This window comes from Parus major, chromosome 1, assembly GCF_001522545.3.
Source record: "Parus major isolate Abel chromosome 1, Parus_major1.1, whole genome shotgun sequence".
NCBI classification, from domain to species: Eukaryota; Metazoa; Chordata; class Aves; order Passeriformes; family Paridae; genus Parus; species Parus major.
The window spans coordinates 33,069,939-33,092,133 of NC_031768.1; the positions used below are offsets into that span (position 1 = coordinate 33,069,939).

The window sequence follows — 22,195 nt, forward strand, 5'->3', positions numbered from 1 at the left end:
GGACAATGCACACCATACAGTGTGACAGTGAAACTGAAGACTGAGTAGATTGGACCAAATTCTGCTACACACATTTACATGTATACAGCTCTAGATATAAAAAATTACATTTAAACATATTCTAATGTATGAGAATTCATGGAATTGGGTCTTCATTACTTTTTGGAAAAGTAAGAAATTCTATTTATGTTACACCTTTAAGCCTTTAGTTAATGCAGTTTTAAAACTTAAATTTTAAACTTATTTTTAGTTTTAAACTAGAAATATCTGTCTCACAAAATTTTAGGTATTATGTACCTGCAAAAAGTTGCTTTTCCTGAGCTCATTACAAGTTATTTTCCCAGACCAGGACCTATTTACTGTATAAAATATTCTCTGTATGACCTGCAAGAAAGAGAAAATGGAAAGAAGCTTTAGCTGTGGTAATTAAATACCCATCCAAATATTTCTCAAAGATGTCGTAGTAGAGCTGCATTAGAGAGCTCCATCTTTGCTCTACTTCTATTGTTCTCATCAGCTAGAATTTCTCATTTGTCATATTATCCACTCTTTCTAAATCTACATCTAAACTCATCTAGATCAGTTTTATTCCAATGCTCCAGTAGCTATATCTCATCCAGTAATGTTGCAGAACACTCATATGCTATCCAAAATATATGTATTGGTGATTTCACTACCTCAAGTCTTTCACATCTAAAGGATATAATAAAATGAACCTATTAAAGTATCTTATTACTTCAGATTTAAAGACCTGGATTTGCTATAAGACTGTTTTACTTCATAATTGAATTTACAGAAATAGAATTGGGACTGTTTAAGGATCAGAGTACAGCAGATGCTATTTCTGAAGTCTACAAACCAACACATCTACATCTGGCAAATACTTCCTGCAGGTGCAAAGAGAATGGTTTTCCCCATTTAACTTCATTCTATTTGGAAGTTCCTTGGAAAAAAATCCCGTTAATAGCATTCGATGTAGTACGTTAATATTTTCCAAGTGAAGAAGAAAAAAAACCAAACCAAATCAAAGCAAACAAACCAACAAAAAAAACTAGTTGATGACTAGTTCTTGTGCCATAACTGATACTGGAAACAGAAACAAATGCATCCAGTTGAGTATCCAACACTTTTTTTTTACATGTACATCAACTCAATGATCTTACAGGTCTTCTCCAAACTAATGGTTCTATGGCTATTTTGGACAACTCATGCATTCAGTATAGTTTTCTTGGGTTTAGTTTACAAACTGAAGACTTTAAAATATGTTTTTACTGCTACTTAACTGAATTCAGTATTCTCCTCGATTAGTTTGACTTAAGACAACCAGATGTACATTTCAAGTCAGTCATTCACCACTAAACAAAAAAAAAATAAAATCAAACCAAACACCCCCCCAAAACAACAAAAAACCCAGACAAAAAAAAGCCTAAAAATATTATGAACAATAACTGCTCAGTAAGTGGTGATTGATTATACCTGCTAATTGACAAGACTCAGTATTGCATGTGTAGTGTTTCATTTGTAAGAAAGCAGTTACTAACTAAAATCTCCATCTCTTTAGGAACCCCTTTCCTGCAATTAGTATGTCCTCCCAACTACAAGCTAAGCGTTTATCACTTCAGACTTTAATTGCAGTAAATCAATAGTTTAAACTTACCAATCATTTTTAAATTACAAATAGAAGAGTAATGTACTGATGAAATTTTGAAAGAAAGCTTAAACTGTAGAGCAGCAAGCTCCTCAGTGCTTACTTCAAACAAGAACAGCTGGTTCAATGACTCTAGACAGAAGAATAGATTATCCTGCTTCTGAAACTTAATTAACTTAATTCCAATTGTGAGTTTAAGAAAGGCCCATTTTTGGCTTATACTACAAAGCAGTATTTTCTAAAAAGGTTTTTGCCTTAGCTTTGCAACTTAATCCATCTGCATGTCATTATCTCATCTGTTATACATTTAACTGGTCTAAAAATAAAAACAAAATTGAATGTTTGGTAAAGACAACTAGGAACAGACTTAAACTGTTCTCTAAAGCCAACTGATGCAGACTATACGCAAACTGTCAGAATTGCCTTTACTATTCTGCAGAGTGCTTTCTCAGAAGGGAGAAGAAATGGTGCAATACAGAGACTATTATTTCAAGAACTTACATTCAGGTATGCACCTAACGTCCTGGCAGAATAAACATAGTACCTCATTTGTCACAGCAAACATTTTTAACTTCCTTCAGCTCTGTCTTGGCCTTATGTAATTAACCCGACCACTAGACTGACCATCAAACCTATACCATATCTTTGCAGACAGAACAGATTGCTTTCCTGGCTCACACATGTGCTAAAGAGATGTATGTAATGTATATGCATATACACATACATATAGGTAGGCGTATACAAAAAGCCAGCAGAAGAATGGCTCCTTTGGTTTGCAACTGGAGGTGTCCTTCAGACAAAACTTCATGTAGCAAAGTTAAGCTAACTGAATACAGGTATGAATGGCTTCTTTCATCATAGGTAAAATAATCTATTCTTATCATTAATAACTTGCAGGACAGAATTTTAGAAGACTGTAACAAGCTCAGTTGATCAAAGCATGTCAAATAATGATCAAATAATGTCAAAGTTGTGGGTTTGATCCCTGTATGGACCATTCACTTAAGAGTTAGACTTGAATCCTTGTGGGTTCCTTCCAACTCAGAATATTCTGTGATTCTGTGAACAGTTATGCCATCCTAAAATATAGCAAGAAAAAGGCAGAGTGCTTCTGCTATTTCTTAATCTGCAGAATAGCATTCCAAATGTTGATATTTTCCCATACTAGCTTACTTTCTGATTCAACAGCAATTTTTTGATTAAACACCAGTTTGTGGTGAAGACTACACTGAATTTTGTTAATAAAATACTTTCATACTAATTTATTCAATATTGCTAGACTCAGTCCTACTCAAATAAGCTGTTCCTCCAAAGAAAAGTAACTGGAAATGGCAGGACCTTTTATTTTCTACCGTTCTTCAGGACAAGGCAGCAAGCTTTCACAATTTTAAACAGAGCAGGCTTTGATATAACCAAGAATCCATTAAGAAAGAAAACAACTCACAGGCAGAATAATTCCTTCCATCACAACTGACAAGAAAGTTCTGTGAGCTCAGGTAATCATTATAACAAGAAGCAAAACCTAATGCAGCAGGACAGACTTGATAGGCCAGCAAGTCTCTGTAAGAAGGATGTAACGAACAAAACCCAAACGCTCTCAAAAAAAACCTTCCACAATTTTAACCTGGGTCAAAGTATAAGATGGATAAAAGATGATCAACGTTGCATGGTTTTTTTTTGTTGGAGAATATTCATTAAGCTAGTTTTCACATGCACAAAGAAAGTGAACTGAATGTCATTTTGAAGAATTTTAATCTTTCGAGACTTCAGTGGAATTGACTGTCTAGTCTACAGTTGAGTCTAATGTCACTGATTTTTCCCTTGGGTACAGAACAAATACTTCAGTCACATAACCCTGGGAAGACAGAAATGAAACTTTTCATGTATAAAACCTTCCTTGGAAGAAAAGTCCCCAGAGAGAAAAGTGCCAAGCAGCTTCAATATTATCATTATTTCACTTAATACTGAACATAATCATATTAATATAGATGTTTCATTCAAGATTTCATTTAATTAATCCCAGACTAAGGTCAGGATTCTAAGGAATGCAGTCTACAGCCACAATCAAGTGTTTCAGATAACAGCCTGCTCTTCCATTTAATGTTCGTTAACTTATCCAACACTATTACAACTCACTGCTTCTCTTATTAGTATTAAATTCAGCAATTCCTTACAAATGTTAAGAACTATCATGCTTAAGAAAGACTCTTTTTCCACAAGATTTCTACAAGATGTAGAAATGAAGACTGACACTCTCTACTTTTCCCAAGGGATAAAGTTGCTCAGACATATTGACTAATCTTAATTTTGATTTTCTAAGTTAAACAAAAAATAGCTTTTCCAGATACAAATCACTTACTGTTGTAATATACCGAGAATGGAATTCAGATGCTTCTTTTAAAAATGAAAGGCCTGGATGACTGTTCACCACATCCTACAAAAAAAAAAAAAAAATTGAATAATATCCCAAGGAGTATTCATTAGTGACCATAAAAGACAATTAGCAAAGAATAGCACACCTGCTTCCTTAACCAGAACAGTTCAAATTAACAACCCAAATCACCTAGGCATCAGACAAAAAACACTACAAAGCTTTTTAAAAATAAAATTATCTTTTAAATAAATCAGATAAACAAAAGCTTTACTATATTTCAGTGAAGTTAATTTAGGTTTTATTCAGTCATTTCTATAGTTTTTTGCTGCTCTTCCAACAAAGATTTACTAGGTTTTGAATTCATATCCAACTTCTTTGCTGTCCAAAGGCCTATCCTGACTTATACAACTTTAACTGCCTTCTGAAACATAAAAGATTCCAATACATGTTCTATTCCTACAATCAATTTTAAATCTTACCATGGCGCTTTAAAAAGACCTCACCTCATACAAAATGATAAACTGTAAAACAAGTCACTCACTAGCATCTTAGTGGATCATGCAAAGTCAGTTGACCTAAATATTATCAATGACCTTTAATGATGACCAAGAAAAAGTATGTTTAGTTTAAACAACTCAGGGCTTTGCCAGTTCATAATTTTATTACATTCCTAGAAATAGTTTCAGTTGCAATTTACTTGTAAAAAAGGAATGAAGTCTTCTTGCACCAAGTAGTTACATCCAGGGTTCATCAGAAGGTGAACAAACTTCGCAGCATCATCATAGCAGGTCTGTAGTACTCTGAAATGTAAATTTTTCCACTTAATATTCTACACAGAAAGTTGCTCATGCTTACCTCATGCAGGCATCCTAGAGCAAGGTCTATGAAACAGTATTTATTCAAAAGTTCATTACAAACATCAAACCATGCTCCAAGTGAACTTATCAAAGCAGTAAATTTATGTTAAAGGAGGTGGGTATACCACGTAATTGATTACATGAAAGGACAATTTAAAGTTAGAATTAGAGAAGAACTAGAAATAAAAAGCACTTTGTCCAGAACTGGCATCTACAAGTAAGGCCCATGGTTTTCACTTTTCTTATGAGCTGTCAGTAATTTACCAAACATTTTAAAATCTTATAAACCCTGTAAATGAAGACTTATTTGTATTAAAATATTAAAGTATTATTTAGTTACATTTTCCCATGTACAAGTTTGCTGACAATGGTTGATTATGGGAAAGTGTTTTATTCCCTTTTACAGTCAGGATCACATTCAGAGCTTAAAATATCACATTTCAATGAAAAAAAAAATGCAGTACTTCTAAAAAAATGTAATCTACTTACTTCCGCCACATTGCAACAAATTTATGAACTGACACGTATCCTGTTCGTTCACCTCCAGCACAATAAAACAAAGGACCTTTCCAGTAAAGTGGGCATTCACAAGCCTACAATTAAAGTATACATCAAGTCAGTTTATTGATTGCTTATCTGAGGGCTACTCTTTCATTTATCCTTCAAAAATTATAAATATTAAGAAGGCATTGGGAAGAGATATTTTAAAAAACAATTTGTTGACACCAGCTTCACCTTCTGAAATAATCCATTTAAAACAACTGCTTTAGACTGAAATCCAAAAGTGGAGAGCAAAACACAGGGCAACTTGTAGCATTCCTGATATACCAACTGAGAGAGTCACATGTCTGTCTGTCCATGTTCCAAGCAGCTGAACAGAGTCCATCTTAAGTGCTGCTCAAGAGCTGGATATCTTTAAGCTAAGCTCAAGACAGCACACTTACAGACCTTCTGAACTGGAGCAAATTGACATTTGTCTGGCTCAGAGGATGGCTCAATTCATGTGCATCTTTGCACGTGCACAGCACATCCTCTATCCAATTCTAAGGAGCAGGCCAGCCTGCCCTGAGCAGCAGTATTCCACTTTAGGGTACTCAACAGCTATACACTCCCAACTCCAGCGTGACCACGTGCACCTAAGGTCCAAGTGTCCACAGCTGTCACAGCCAAGAGCCCAATTTTCCTAAAACTGATTCCAGCTGGGAGCAGTCAGACAAACTGGCATCCCCAAGGATCTCCAAAGAGACTGTCAACTGCAAGATGTATATGGTCACTGGTGTGAAAGTACAATTACTTCTCATGCAATAGTTTAACTAGTACTTCAAACAAATTAAAAAAAGTGGTTTTGATGAATAATGTCCTCAGACAGTATTTTTCAGGAAGGTGTCTTTCATCACTGAATTGTAGGTAACTAGACCTTTTGCCCTTCCTTGCTGAGAGAGAAGGGTCTCTTCCCTACCTCCTTACTTCTATGCTGGAAGGAGCTGTGGAAGATAGGTATCCTATCATTCATCTTAGCAGTAAGGTTTTGGTGAGGCAAACCCCCAGTCCTGCTCTTGTGAGCACTCACAGTTTCTATTTTCTAGACCCTGGACAAAGTGACAGGAACATGGATGAGTACCATACTCATCACCAAGACCATGACCTGCAGTGCAATTTCAAGCATTGATTCAATATAACAAAATGGAAATTTAAGTTTATTTTAACTAGCTTATTGTCTGTAAACTTATACAAAAGTTTAAAAAGAACTGCTGCTTTCTAAGCTAAGTATCTTATCACTCTGCTGTAACTCTAAATTAGCTCTTCAGGAATAACTTGAGCTATAATCTCAGGTTACCGAAACATTCTGTCTTTACCAGTGTCTACAACAGAGGTTCAGCAGAATGAGAAAAAAACCTCAACCTCTATGAATATCTGAAAACAATATATATATTAGCAATTTTTTTGCCTTAACTCTCTTGGTCAATATGGAATGGAGAACAACATACAATGTTGTTCTTTAGTATTTGGTTGTTTATGCAGTAAAAAGAGTAGTTCAAGTTTTGGTTTAATGTTTTGTTTCTTTTTATAAGGTCATTTGATACACATTTAATGCAGAAATTTCCACAGAACTGTGTTATCAACAATGCAGAATATCATTAAATACTAATGTGTGGGAGATGGAAACACACAATACAAGAAAACCAAGCACACAGAACTCATCTTTCCTTTCCATAGGACTACAGTATGAAAAGAAGATGGCCAGCAAGTTCTCACCTTTGCAACCTTACCCATGTCTTCTAATGTTGCCCTCTCATTTGGAAATTCAGAAAAAGTTTTCTCAATTTTGGCAATCACAGCATCTATATTCACTTTTTCCTTAGGACATCCTCGAGGAAAATAAAAAGTTGGAATGTTTTGACTATGTGATGGTGGCAAAGTTTCTTCTTTCTTTGTTTGAACCTAAATAGATAAAGACACATGTGGCAGTCAAGTACAATGAAATCACAGTCCTCCACAGATGACTTAAATCTCTTGGTATTCTATGTTTCAACACACCTTCAAAAAGATTTCAGATTATAAATTGAAAAAACTATTACAAAATAAGAGCACATTGAAGAAATTGAGTATTTCCAAAAACGGTCATTTAGAGAAGTTCTTCTAGGATGTTAAGTATTTAATAAAAACAACTTCAATCCTCAGCATAGCAGATTTCAAGACTGATACATTGGACAGCTTCTTGAGGACATCTGAAATTATTCAAGTTCTATTATCTGTTTCAGAAAAAACCTTCCAACCTCTATCTTAACAGACATTATGGAAGAATTTGCTTTTGAAATACTTTTAGTTTTACATCTTCAAGCTTTTGAAATAAGTATAATAATTTTGCTACAAGCCACCAACTTATTTAATGAAGTTATGGCGAAGATTTGCTTTTTTTTTTCCTAAAAAATTATGGATTTTGTAATTGTAATAAACAATGCCTGCAAAGGAATTTTTTTGGGCAAAGTATATACAATTATGAGAGCTTAGAAATCTGTTTCTCAAGAATTGTGATACACTGTATTACTAAAAATCCCCCAAAATGACCTGTAACAAGAGAAATTTATTTAAAAGCATTTAGGTTCAAAAGAAGAATTTACCTTATAGTCGGCTTCCAAAAGGATGTCAAATAGGGCAGAGAAACAAAGAAAATAGGCAAACTAACAACAGAGCTAGGAGACAACTCAAACTTAGCAATTACACTACTATTCAAATGTAAAAACACTGCTACAGAGTGACTTGTCCTAGTGATGAATGTGTTCAAGATGCTGCATCTAACCTTTCATTTTCAACCCTTTGTTTTACTCCTTATCATCTTTGCCAAAGTGTCTATAAAGATACATAGTTCTCCTAACACAATTCAAGTCCTTCTTTATATGAGTGGACTAGGTGCTTATGGACAATAGATTTTAATTTGCAGAGTTCCAGCCCAGAAGCCTTCACTGGAATACTATATATGCCAAAAAAAAAAGCCTGAACTAATTTTTCCTTCCCCTCCTCTGCATTTAAGCCGGAACTCCTGTCTGCAACTGCAGAATTCCCTTAATTATGCTACAAGTTTTACTTCATAGAGGAAAATGTTACCTTGAATCTGTGACACCAGGAGTCAATGTCTGTCACTTTCTAAGAATCCTGTAACAACTTTTGATATCTTATCATTGGTTCAACAGTCCGCTTGATGAGGCAGCTTAAAATAAGAGTGCTACAGGGTATCAAAAATCCATTCCAACTTCAGACTTCCAAAAGTTTTGGAAGTATAAAGACAGCAACATTTTATTGTCTAGCTAACATCACCACCAGCACTACAAATAATGTCTGTAATGGGTGAACACCTTGTTTCATTCTAAAAGCCCAGCTCTACCCATGAGCACTTTACAAGAGCCCTTGCAGTTACCCTATTTCCCCTTTCCCCCATTTCCAAGAACTGCCTGGACTGACGTAAGATTAGCTCACTTGGTCAGAGCATGGTGCTAATAATGCCAAGGTCATGGGTTCAATCCCCGTACAGGTCATTCATTTAAGAGTTGGATTTGATGATCCTTGTGGGTCCCTTCCAATATTCCTCAGAATATTCTGTGGTTCTTTGACAACCACTCCCATGTGAGCTGCTGGGCACAGTGCAGCAGGTGCTCCAGCTCTTCAGAGGTGCCCGATAAGGAATGCCTCCTTGGAGAAAAGGGAAAGTGCAAATCACAGACTACTAACATTCCCTGAATGTTGCAGATAACATGAGATAAACTAGCATTTTAAGGAAGCTCAGTACAGACAGGCAAGGCATATTTAAAATCCACAGCTAGGGAAATTTAGAGCCTCAAATTGAAAAATTTCTTTTAAAAGAAAAGGTAGAAGCAGAGGAAGACTACACTGGAAAAGACCCCAAGAGAAAAAGAAAAGCTATCATCAGAACCATTCGTTCATTGTATACTATATTTTTTCAGAAAGCACTAATTTGGATACCTCAGTTACACAACAAATGATTTCCACTTGCCCAGGTTAAAAGTTGTTCTTAAGCACATATGGAAATCTCAGTTCAGGATTTGTAGCAAGACCTAGCCAAGCACAAGTGATTTAAAAGAATTATACGATAAGGACTTTTTATTTATTTTTCATCTTATAGTCTGGAACATATTCACAGCAGACAAAGACTATAAGGAAGAAGTTCAGCAACCAATTCAGAACTTAAGACAAACATACAATTGAAGAAAAATTATTTTTCCAAGATGAAAATGTTATATTTAAATGTTTGAATTCAGCATACTTACTTTAAAAATATATTTCATCTACAAGACAGAATATTAGTTGAGTTCTAAAACTAAATATAGACTACAAATCTGTCATGGCAAGACAAATTAACTCTTCCTGTACTGAAAGATGTCTATTTTTACATGCTGGTTTCTCAAAGTTGGCAAAAGAAGAAACTATAAAAAGGCTTTGCATTAGCATAATTTGCATTAGCAAGTGTATGATCTCTTCACAATCATTTCTGCTAGAATTATTTGGTGCCTACATATAGGCATCTAGTGAGAATGCCATCTAGGGCACGAAACAAAATGCCCTTGAACATTCCTTGTGGTATCCAGCAGGCAGCTCCGAGCACAGCTCTCTCTCTGCATCTGCCACGTGGATGTTCTGAGCACATAAATGCTTCTTAAATGCCACCAGCAACTTGGAATGGGACAATTGAATTGTGCTGTTAATGTCAGTCAGCACAGGGACAGGAACAGTACCAAAGAGAGAAGCATGTCATCCAAAACCATTAGCTCCAACTAATGCACTATAAAGTTGATATTGCATCTCTTCCCTCTTCTCACCTTCCCAAGAAGAGACAAAGATTCTTCTCTCAGTTTGAATTCCAATAACCAAAAGGCTCCTTGTACAACAGAGGCTGCTCTGCTGGATGTACTCCAATGAATGATTGTGTGTTAAAAAAGGGCTCTAAAAACTTCACTGTTTTCTGTTCAGGTGCTAGTTACTTTTGTAGAGGTGATGCCTGGCTGATGAAGGAGTCAGTTCTGTTATTTCAGGAAAATCAAAATGCACTAATTATGTGAGATTAGGCTGTTCTAAAATTAATTATAATTTTAACTGGGGAATTCCTTCACTAACAAGAACTGCCAGAAGTCTGCTAATATCAAATCTTTGACTGGAAAATTAGCAGGAACAGTTCATTTATCCTTTTGCACAACTACTCCATTTCAGCAGTCAATTTAACATCTGGAAAGTGATTTACATTTTCCTGTAAAACTTTTAAAACTTGTACCAGTAAGCTGAACTCAAAAAAAGAGACTCGTTTGGTCAGTGGAAATTTTTCCCTTCAACTTGCTGAGAAAGTTTACCAACAACAGCATGCTTGGAATTAAGGAAAACTGCTGTATAAGCTTGTAAATAACTCATCAAACACATGTGTGCTGCAGTGTCAGGACTGAAGAGAACTTTAACATTTGCAGTAAGTACATATGAAGTCCAAGATCTGTAAGTGTATTGCAAAGTTGCCACTACAGTTTAGGTTTTATATAACAGATGGGAAGAGAGTATTCCTTGAAAACTTCTTGTTTGCAGTAATGTAAACAAACTTGTAATGTAAAGTAAGATTTGTCTATAGGTGAATTCATGAAAATTTTCAATACACTATCAGTTTACATTCTTGACATACAGAATTGTAAGGACTGTCCACAGCTACTCAGCATTTACTTGCCTTAATTTTTACAGTGGAGAAAATGGAATCCCATTGAGGTCACTGTTCAGAGGGCAAAACTTCTAATACTAATTTTGCAACTTTCCAGATCCTTTCCCAACCATTCTTTCAGCAGTTATTTATAAAAGTGGCATAAAATCACTATTATAATTACAAAACAGTAATATATCAGTATATACCAGAGAACATGGATACACTGTATTCCAAAGAGAGAAATTAATTCTTCAAGAATTAATCTATATGTCTTCTAGACAGCCTTCTTACATCTACCACCTGATGAGCTGCATTCAGCAGTTAACTTTGTTATAAGCAAAAAATAAAGACAGTGGGAATTTTAAAAGGATAGGCTTTTCCTTCTCTCTTAACTGTAAGTGCTGATGCTATGATACAATCATTCAGCTACAGGATATGTTTCTGAAATAAGGATGCGAGGACCTGTTCCCAGATATTTTGATAATGTATGCTCAGTAATGTCTAGATCTAACGTTTGCATGTAGCAACTGCAAAGCAGAAATACGGAGAGCCATGAAGGAGTTGAATATGTGGATTCAAATGCAAGTGACTAACACCTCACTTATAAAGGACTTGCTGGAAAAAGAAGCAAGGTAAATGTTTCTGTGAATGTAATAATTTGGGTTGGAAGGGACATCTAGTTCCAACCCCACCTGCTGTGGGGCAGGAATGCTGCCCACTAGATCAGGTTGCTCAGGGCCCCATTCAACCTGGTCTTGAACACTTCCAAGGATGGGGAATCCACAACTTTTCTGGGTGTTTTTTGGGCCTGTACCAGTGCCTCACCACTCTCATAGTAAAGAATTTTAACTCTTCTCTTTTAAAACCATTCCCCCTTGTCCTATATCACTGTCTGGATTGAACCGATTGGTATTTATATTGTTTTGAGAGGACTACAGAATAAGATAACTTCATGCAGAAATGCTGATGATACCAACATTTTTTTCTGCCTTTTTCTCTGAATAAAAGCCCAACCCCTAAGCATTTTAAAAAAAATTTACAGGTTTGCAGTCAGCTCTTGCTATAGTATTTGACGGGACATCCCATGATAGAGTCCATACTAGAGCAAAGTCATTGGAATGCATACAACCAATGCATACAATGGGGTCAAAAAAGGACTACAAAAAATTCTTGCTCACATATACACCCAATTTCAAATTAGGATTTTACTAAGTGATGCACCACAATCTCCCCCACAAAAAAAAAAAAAAAAAAGGCATTAAATACTGAAAATACTATAAAGATATTTCTGCCTATCAAGCAGGCAGAAGTCCAGTTCAATTCCTTAGTAGTTTTTAATTTGGCATTTTAAAAGAAAAATTTTTAAAGAAAAAAGGTCTGTTTTTTCTTTAAAAATTATTCAAGCAATATTGTCTCTATGATGTGCAATACATAAGTTAATCTAGTTCTTCAACAGACTAGGTCTTCTATTCTTATATATTCTACTTTATGCTAAACTTACCTGGATGAACCAAAGCGCACTATAAGCTAAGAGGACTTTCTGCAGAGATATGCTATTCAGCCTTTTAAATTCTAACACCCCTGCAACCACCCACATATAAAGCTTACCAACCACCTAACAATGAAAACTGGTAACTGCATGGAGACAAACAACAGAAAATGGATGCCAACATGGAGATTCAAAGGGTAACATTTTTTTTTTTGTATGAGTCTTTCCTTTATTAAAATTCAGTGAGTTTTTAAGAGTAGAAAGTGTTACAGACAATTAGTGAAACAGTAATTGTGAATGAAATAAAATGTTATCAGTAAGCATCCTCACAAGGAACCACCTGACCAGCCTTCCCATCCCTCTGCTCTGTTATTGCTGTCAAGCTAAGTCTGACCAATAAAATCATAGAAATGTTTATTTTTTAACTTACTGTCTAATTGATGGCAAAGTGAAAGTCTACATTTCCCCTCTAGATAAACAATTGACATTATCAGTAGTTTCATGGAATTCAAATCTCAAAAAAAAAAATTTAGAAAAGGGTTCATTCTCATTTGGAGAAAAGATGACAGTAGTGAAAAACCTGTTCTAAGACATAAGATACTTCAAGATGCTGAAGTCCCTTCAAAGATCTGTTTCAGGATAGATAAAGTAAGGTTACTACCAGAACTTTCCCCAGAAGCCCAGAGAAATATGTCTGTAACATAAGCTCCCTTGTAGTAGACATTTACATTTACAATTATTTAAGGTGAAGTGTGATGCTTTTTTATTGCTTTCTGTGTCATCCTCACTAACATCTTTCCAGCCAAACTAATGTGATATTTTAGTGCAAGAGTTCACTGATCGTACAACTTCCTGTTCAGCTTAATGTGCTAAACTGTATTTTCCCCTCTGTGAAAGATGATCCTTGGACAACTTAAAACTTTGAAAATTTCTGGGTTCTGCCCCCTGCCAAATTCTATTACTCTAAAATGGAATTATTGCACTGAGAATCAGCTTGAAAACAGTAAGTTTACCTGAAATCTTAATAATGAAATTTTCAGTGTGGCATAAGGTAAGCTACACCATAGCATACCTCCATCTTCCCCTTCTCCCATGGCCACATAGAATTTATGTGCTTCACTAGTGGCAGCAAAGCAATATGGTGAATTGCCTCAGGTCACCATGACAGCTAAAGAGCTAAATTAAACCCCCCTATTTGTCTTCATCCAATCTCACACAGTTGGTGCCACTTAGAAGCAACATACTTCTGTTGCTAACATAAAGAAGATCAGGGAGTACTGTGGCAGTATTGTTTAAAATCAGATTACATTAGGCTTAAAACCATGCTATGATTGTGATTCATTTTGCATAGCTTAATCAGAAATATAAAACATATGATCAAACCCAGTGAGATACCTACAGAGAATGAACCCATGCTAAACCAGTCATCAGGGTATATATGCAAAAGCCTTTCCTCTGGCAACAATCAGTTTAGTCCCAGTTGTTTTCCTCCTTCCTGGGCTTCAGCTTGCTATCCTTCAGTCACTGTCTGGCAGCTGTTTTTAGATGGACTATAGAGACTAATTTTATCATACATGCTCCTCTTTCCAACAGTGAGAGATAAACATCCATTAATTTTAACCCTGCTGCAGTTTTACGTTAGCTTACTTTTGCTGGTAACCTAAACTCAGAAAATTTAATTCATCTAGTTGGATCTGTAGTCAATATTTGTGCTACATAAGGGGAAGGAAATGGAAAAATTTATATACTTTCCCATAAAGTTCTAGCAATACACCATTAGAAGAAAAAAGTACACTGTTTTCAATTTTATACATGTGACCTGCTTTCATGCAGGGTTCAGCAACTCTCCCAATGCAGTCTATGTTCCAGTTAGCAATCCTGTGTTCAAAATGACCAGAAAAATATGGTGGGAGCCTCCTTCCTGCATACCAGGTTGTGCACTCATCTCAGTTTTAAATAAATAGACTATAATTCTCATCTCATTTATGCATATTCTTGGCTGTTTTACTCTCAAATTTATTTCTGTAAAAAAGTATATGGTAATCTGGTCTTGTGTTCCATGCAAATGTTAATCCTCAAGGTTAAATCAACTTTACTCTAGAGATGAAGCAGTACACTGTTCTGTCCCATTTTGGGATCACTGACATGTTACAGCATGTAGCAATTCCACAAGCAAATAAAAAGAAATTCAGCGATGTTTAGTGCAGTCAGCAGTAACATCAGGACTGATCCTAGGTACAGTAAAAATTAAGTCTAAAGAAGACCCTAACTTTCTGATTCTGAGGTAAAAAAAAAAAAATGTAATGGGTTTTTTAAGCTGTTTGCTATAGGAAGCTAATTTCTTCTCTTAAGACAGCAGAGTAAGTATTAGTAGTCTTAATTTTGTGATAGCATGGGAAAGAAGCACCCTGTCCAGGTTGAATGGAATTGCTGTGCTGAGGGCCACCACTGGATAGTCTTGAAAGTCTTACTATAAAGGCATAAAGAATTATGGTGCAACTACCATTAACACTTTTCCCCTTTAATTTAACCAAACCAATCAGAAATAGCCAAAATGACCCTCAAGAAAAAGCCACGGAAGTGTAAGCACTGCAGCAGAGCGTGCAAAACTTTAACCATCTACACAAACCTATCTGGGAAAGCATGTTAGCTCTAATGTAGGAGGAGATAGTAGGCAGTGGCATCCAGCAAAAGCTTCCACCTGAAACTATGAAATGCATTCCATACATACCATCTTGGGTACTGAATTTAAAAGCACATTCAACTAAAAGCACTTGTGAATGGCCACCACAGGCAAGTCATATCACATACACACAAACAAAAGTAGCACTGGGAAATTTTCAAATGGTCAAAATCCAATTTTCACTTGTTAGTGAAGGCTGAGGTAAACTGGCATTTTTCTGCATGATACCCAACCATTATTACATACACTTACCAATCTCCTCCCTTTCAGTAATACATAGCTGCACTAACAGATGTCTCACTCAAGTTCTACAACTCTGATTTTGGAAACACTGGGATTCTCCCAGTGCATCTTGGTAGAACTGACATAGGTAAAATCATGGAATCCTGCTAGGAACTGGAAGATGTTATTGCAAAAGCATTATTGCAGTAAAAAAACTTCCAAATATAGCCAAACAGTTTTTTCTTTGAACAGTCACATAGAGCTCAAATATCAAAAGTATGCAGTATGAAGAGCTTACTGATTTATTCAGAAAACACTTGGGTGGGGATAAAATGGTAAATGCAGTTATCTGTGCCCCCCAACACCATGAACACAAGACCTTTACACATTACATCCATATCCATTGTAACTTGCTTCATTTGCTTACAAAACTTTTACCAAAGGCTCCTAGAGTGAAACTTCTAGAGTGAGGCTTCCTCTTAGAATTTGCCACCACTGGTAGGGATGACATTTTTTTACCCAGTGAAGAAATTTTTTAATCTCTTTCCCATGACCTACTACCTTAAAAATGGAAAAGGATATACAGTAAAAAATGGAAAAAAGCAAGATTCTTCAGAAAAAGCTACCCCCTGAAACAATTTCTTCTACATTTTGTGGTAAGACAAAAGTAGTGGGAAAAAAAAAAATAAGTCACTGCTAGTATGACTACTAGTGCCTGTGAATTGTTGTCAAACAGGCTACAATTTATGAATTACATCAAATTAAGTATTCCTGTTGCTAATATATGTTGTTTATCATATAGTTGCATCTTCCTCAGAAAATACTCTGATGAAGTTAAATCGGTTCTTCTATTCCTTCCCAGTGTATGCTGTTCCCCAAATGTTTCCAGGGCACAAGCTGGTAAGTTCCTCCTAGTAGATGATTATTTTGATTGTACACAGCCAAGGGACTGACAGGTACACCCGAGGCAATTCTAACATTTGTCTACAGAAAACAGCCCTTGTCAGGACAGGCCATCAGCTCAACATCAAAAGTAACACATACAGCTAAGACAGACATCCACTTAAACTCTGCAATAGCTTTTTATCCTTACATGTTTGCAACAAAGCAAGTTTCAATCACTAGATGCAATTGACTTCAAGAAGAATCCTCTCAAACAAGAAATGTCACCAAGTTCAGCCTTGCTACGGGGCTACAAAGTCAACAACGGGAGCAAGTATTCTGTCAACTGCTTGTCTGCTGATGCCCTGAAAATTCTGATTTGGACAATTGTGAAAACAATCTCTTGCCCTGTAAAAGTTGAAGGACATTTTATATGAAGATGTGCTGGATGCTGAACTGTTTCAGGCTTTCTAGAACTACAACCAACAGACACACAGCATCTACTATTAGTAGTGGTAGTTAAAATGGAGAAAAGAATATTGAATCTTTTATTCCAAGGGAAAAATAAGTATATCTGAACTCTTCAATGTATGAATTGCTGCACCACAAAACTTAGCTGCAGAGGAAACTGACATCTTGACTCTTAAATGATGCATGAAATTAGGTTATAACAAACTTTCACCATATTGACCTTTCTATAGAAACAGCACACATTTCCTGTAATAATAATTTAAAAATTAGATTTATCACCAGACATGAGCAGGTAAAGAAACTGCTATGATAGGCAGCCAATACATTTTATGTTTGAACCAAGAGTCTCCATTACAGAAGTGGTAAAAATCTACCAGCTTGCTTACAGTTTCTTTTTAAGAGACTAGAGCTTAAAACCTGGCAATCCACTAGCAGTGAACCATTTTTGGAAAACCTCATCTTAACTAGTAAGTCTCAGTGGGCAGCCTATATATTTTCATTCTGTTTTAAATGTTGGCATCTGCTCTGGAAAACTGGCATTGTATCATCAAGCATATGTATTAGCTACAGTCAGAATGAGATTTGTATTCCATCTCTGGCCTTCTCAGAAAACACTTGTATTCTTTAATAAGGCATTTGTGTGCCTGATGTAAAAGTATTATGTAAAAATGAATATTTGGTCCTCCCACTGTGGTGTTAAAAGGTTTACAAATTATGTTAAATTAGAAAACAGATGTTAACAGGAAAGCTGATGTGCCCGAAGCCTCTAATTGTTACAAAACCTTCTTCTAAGACTGTAGCTGTAAACGCAACAGCCTCAAATTTTTTGAGAGCAGTTTTACCTCAGAAATGAGACTGCTATCTTCATGACTAAAATAATCACTGTGTGCACTACATCACAAACATACACCAGCCCAGCACACATTAGTACCTACAGACTGTGTTCATTGCTGTCTTGAACATTCCACAAGCATTTATGTAGCATTTTGGTAACAAAGGAATGTAAAAATGATCAAGAGGCACTAAAGTCTAAAGTTACTTCACTCAGAAGGCAAGCCAATCTCGTGAGGCACTGCAGAAGCTGAAGAAATAGTTCTCATACAGCTGACATAAATAGCATGTGTAAGCAGCATTTAGTATCATTAACAGGTGGTCATGAAATGAGTAGTTCTCCGTTTTCACAGAGTTGTGACGCATACAACTACACCAAGGAATCACCCCGTAGGCACAGCAGATAAAGGTATAATTCATTAAAAGTATTAAAAAATATGCCAGCACAGGTCTGTCACTAACATTGAGAAGATTAATTAAAAACTTCAGCCAGATTTTTTTTTAAGCTCCTTTTTAAAAATCCTTACATTCAGCATGATTTTGACTTTTTTTAAAAAGTCTAGTTTTAAAGTTAGAACTCCACAGTTTAGTAAGGTGATGCAGCTGCTAAGTAGTAAAAAATACTGATTTTCCTAGTTTAGCTAACACTGAGTTACAAATGTATAAGCATATGTGTATTTTATTCTATTTTTGTTTCAAACTTCAGGTGTATTTTCCTCATATAGCATGCATAATGGTGCAGCTTATATTCATATTCTGACAGGTGGGGATGTCACCAGATGTTGGCTAAAACATAATATTCAGCCTTTCAGTTCATATTCTTTAAGTTTCCTGGACATTTGACAAGGTGATAGTTTCTTTTCCCTCCAAAGTTTCAGATAAATTGGCAAGCAAGGTGGACACAGTGACTCTTCAAGTGCTGCATTCCCAGTTCAATATACCCCGAAGGTGTTAAGCACTTAAAAAAGATCTTGGTCTTAGAATCAACATCAGAGTAAGATGGACTGAAGTTTTACTTCACCTTATGCTGAGATACCTACTAAGAAATTTAGCTCCCCAAGGTAATAGAGAACATTTCAACAGTTATGTATTATTTCATCTTTCTTTTAAGAAATAGATCTTTCCACAAAGCCCTACTTTGCACAGGTTTTTTCAATTTTCATCAATAAATGAAAACTAAACGACTGCCTATGCCACCACTTTCCAGAACAACCCACCTCACTACTGGTGGTCTATTTAAAGATTTTCAAGAAACTTGATGTGCTGTGCTCTAGTGATCACCCCATCTAAACCACAGGGGATTACCTACACAGATTATTTACTTACATGGCCCTATATGAAAAGCCACTGCCTTAGAATTCTTGGAACCTGTGGAAGACCCAGTCATTCCAACCTGCCTCAGAGCAGATTCTGAGCCACATGTTATTTCACCATCCACCACCATTACTAATTTTTTATTTTAAGATGCTAGTTTTAATAGCACAAACCTCTTAAAGAGAATCTGTCATTTGTTTAACAAATAATAAAATGATAAGATTGTGCTAGAAATATGGAAGAAGTGATTGGCTTCCATTTCTGCTTGACTTTAGGATTCTAATTTTACATCACATTAATGAATTATTCTGTCTGAAAGCCTATACAGTGGAATAGGAGGTTGAAAATTCCAAAAGCAACAAAGCTCAGCAACTGAAATGATGAAGTTTTGTTTCAAGTTATTCTACAAAATTTCTAAGCAGTCTTAATTTTAACATAAAATTTCTTCAACAATTATGTAGCAAATAAAGAGCTATTCTTTTAAAAGGACCTAGAACCCAGAAAGATAAGTTGGAATTAACATTAACATAAAATGGCAGGTAAAGAATACCCATCTTCTGTACCAAGTTACTAGCACCCATATTTAGTTTTTGATGATAGTTCCAAAAGGTCTTCTTCAAGTCATGAAGTCGAAACAAACCACCACTTATAAAAGGAACTTCGGATAAAATACTTCATATCAAACTGAGCAATGACAGACCTTACATGCTAGTTTTATACTCCTATTAATTCTGTTTTGCCTAAAGAATTTTGTAATATAATTAAGTCATTTATCATACATTATCCTACAGTTGCCATTTGCCCAGGAAGTGCAAGACAAGGTTAAAAATGCAAAGTGTTTGATCATTGTCTCCAGTCCAAGTTTATAGCCAGCAGCATCCTAAAACAAAAAAACCCCTACAGATTAGACAAGCTGTTTTCTAAAGTAGTTAGTAGCTTGGAGGTATGCTTAACCATGCTACACTGAGATGTTTTCTAGGTCAACATAAAAAGGCCCTGTAAAAGTACAAGTGATCCAACTATCGCTCGATGAAAGACAGATCAAGTTAAGGGGCACCACACAAGGTAATGCTGTGTTTGTTTACAACAGGATGCCATGACTAGACTAAACTTGCCTCCTCCTCTGAGCTGCCTAAATATTACCTGCTACTACTAATTCGGGGTAATTAAGATAGTATTTTCTTTTCTTGCTGTCTCTAGTCAACAAGTTCTCTCACCTATCTCCAGTTTAGCACAGAAGTCAAAAATCCTTTCACTCACATGTCTATGCTGAATGGTACAAACCAGCACAGTCAACACTCTGCTTTGCACAAAGGAATCAACATTGCTTACAAATACCAATTGAAACCAATTTTAAATAAACAGATAGAAGGCTAGTACATTCTTAGGGTCATAGGGCTCTATGTTCCTCTCTTGAAGGTCACCTGACAGGGACACTAGTGCATTGAATTCAAAATTAAGTAGCAGGCTATATTTAGAATAACTAACAATGTCAGAAATTCTAAGTTAATATAATTTTTATTCAACTGCAAAATTTTTCTTAAAAAAGGGTAAAAAAATTCACACATGCCTTCACTGACACACCTTTAGTATATGAATCAGAAGTGAGGGTGAGGTAAGGTCAAAGTGAATGCTTTCAGATATCACCGTATGTCTTAAAGAGTATTTAAAGAAATACCAAATTTCAGTATCTCAAAAAAAAGTTGTACATTTTTTCTCACTCCATGAGATAAGAAATCTCTTGGAACATTAACTCTAAAAGTAGTTTTCCTTCTGATTTTACTTCTCAAATACTTCTATTCTCAATTTTAATAACACTTTAAAACTGTAGCTTTAACTCAGTACTACGAAACAGCAAAAGTACACGTGGAACAAAGAGCAACAACTGATCTCATCCAAATAAAAAGTTCAAAATAAACAATCTAAAGGAATTAAGGATCATAATAGAAGTATGAAAGCACTTTTTACCATATTATGTTTGAGCTAGTAAAGTTACAGCCTGTATCAGTACACTTTATATGCCCAGATCTGGTAAAAGGTAAATTAAACCCTCTGGGGAAATGCATGTATATTACAACTATGCAGATTAAGGAAAACAGTCTTTAAAAGTATAATATCATTAAATGCACCAACTTTTCACTGCATATACTTATGTACAAACATTGTACTTTAGCTGTGCTATGTGCTTCAGCAGACTCATTTTCTTTGCACAGAACTACCTGCACAGTCTTTTAAAACACAGAAGAAATCATCATACATGGAACAGACTCTCAAACTAGACTGCTAGTTTAGTAACAGCCTGCAGTTTGAGTGGTTGCGAAGGTAGAGTTGACAATAATAACTTAATTGCATAAGAACAGAAAGACAAACCTGAACCTGCTGAAAAGCTTTCAGTCTCTTCTTGAATCTAGAAGGTAAAACAAAATCACATCCTCGAGCTAGCAATGCCAACTCCTTTCTTAGATCAGGGTCTTGTCGCAAAGAAATCTCCTTTATCCTCATGCTTTCGGATTTCATATAATGTCTCTGTGTGCCAGTCCAGGCACTTGAGTCCCAGTAAATAGCAGAGTTGTTGTATTATCACACAGCGCTGTTTAAAGCAGCAGCTGCACCCGAGTTCTGTGATATTATAAGAGTCAGCTCAACTTCGCTCGCTCCATACATTAAAGGGAACTTGGCTGGAATTGCAAAAACAGATTGGGAAGTCACTTGGGGGGCCTGTCCTTTCATCCAGGCATTCCAAAGTCTAAATGGGACAGTACGGAAAATGAAAACCGTGTTTGGAGGAGCATCTATAAAAGCAGCTTCCAATTTTAAAAAAGGCAAGCCCTAGAGGAATGCAGAGAGGCCAGTCGTGGCTATTTTCTAGCTTCCTCCTCCTCCCATCCCCCTCAGCTTTCCCTTCTGTCACAAAACACTCACTGTCTAGCTTCAATGAACCACCTCACCAAAGGATAAGGCTTATTACCCAGCAATCCTTTTAAACTCTTTCGTCCTTTAGCGGGTAGCCTATTACACTGGGAAAATGAACGCAATGACAGAAAAAGCTTCAGACAGGCTTTCAGAATGGCTCACATAATCAAGAAATAATTTTTTTTTGCATTAATCGAAGTTACTGTATTTCAAGAATCCAAAAATTTAAATGTTAAGATGGAAAGCCATAGCAGAAATTAAGCTAATGTTACTACACTGAAACACTGCTTTAAATCATGTTTTACCAAAATGTTACATTAG

General features: G+C 35.8%; 1 protein-coding gene across 2 annotated transcripts in view; it reads right to left on the reverse strand.

Moving 5' to 3' along the window:
• The window catches only part of PPP2R3B (protein phosphatase 2 regulatory subunit B''beta), a 43,319-nt gene that overhangs the window by 9,172 nt on the left and 11,952 nt on the right, over positions 1-22,195 (reverse strand). The window contains exons 1-6 of one of the 2 annotated variants that reach the window (XM_015628831.3): positions 21,332-21,800; positions 7,136-7,321; positions 5,369-5,472; positions 4,720-4,822; positions 4,008-4,082; positions 298-384 (exon numbers count right to left, since the gene is read on the reverse strand). In XM_015628831.3, coding sequence (XP_015484317.1) covers positions 298-384; positions 4,008-4,082; positions 4,720-4,822; positions 5,369-5,472; positions 7,136-7,321; positions 21,332-21,478 — 702 coding nt within the window. In that variant the 5' untranslated portion in view covers positions 21,479-21,800. Of the gene's footprint in view, positions 1-297; positions 385-4,007; positions 4,083-4,719; positions 4,823-5,368; positions 5,473-7,135; positions 7,322-21,331; positions 21,801-22,195 lie in introns of those variants that run through there. The other variant, XM_015628821.3, reaches the window with a different exon arrangement.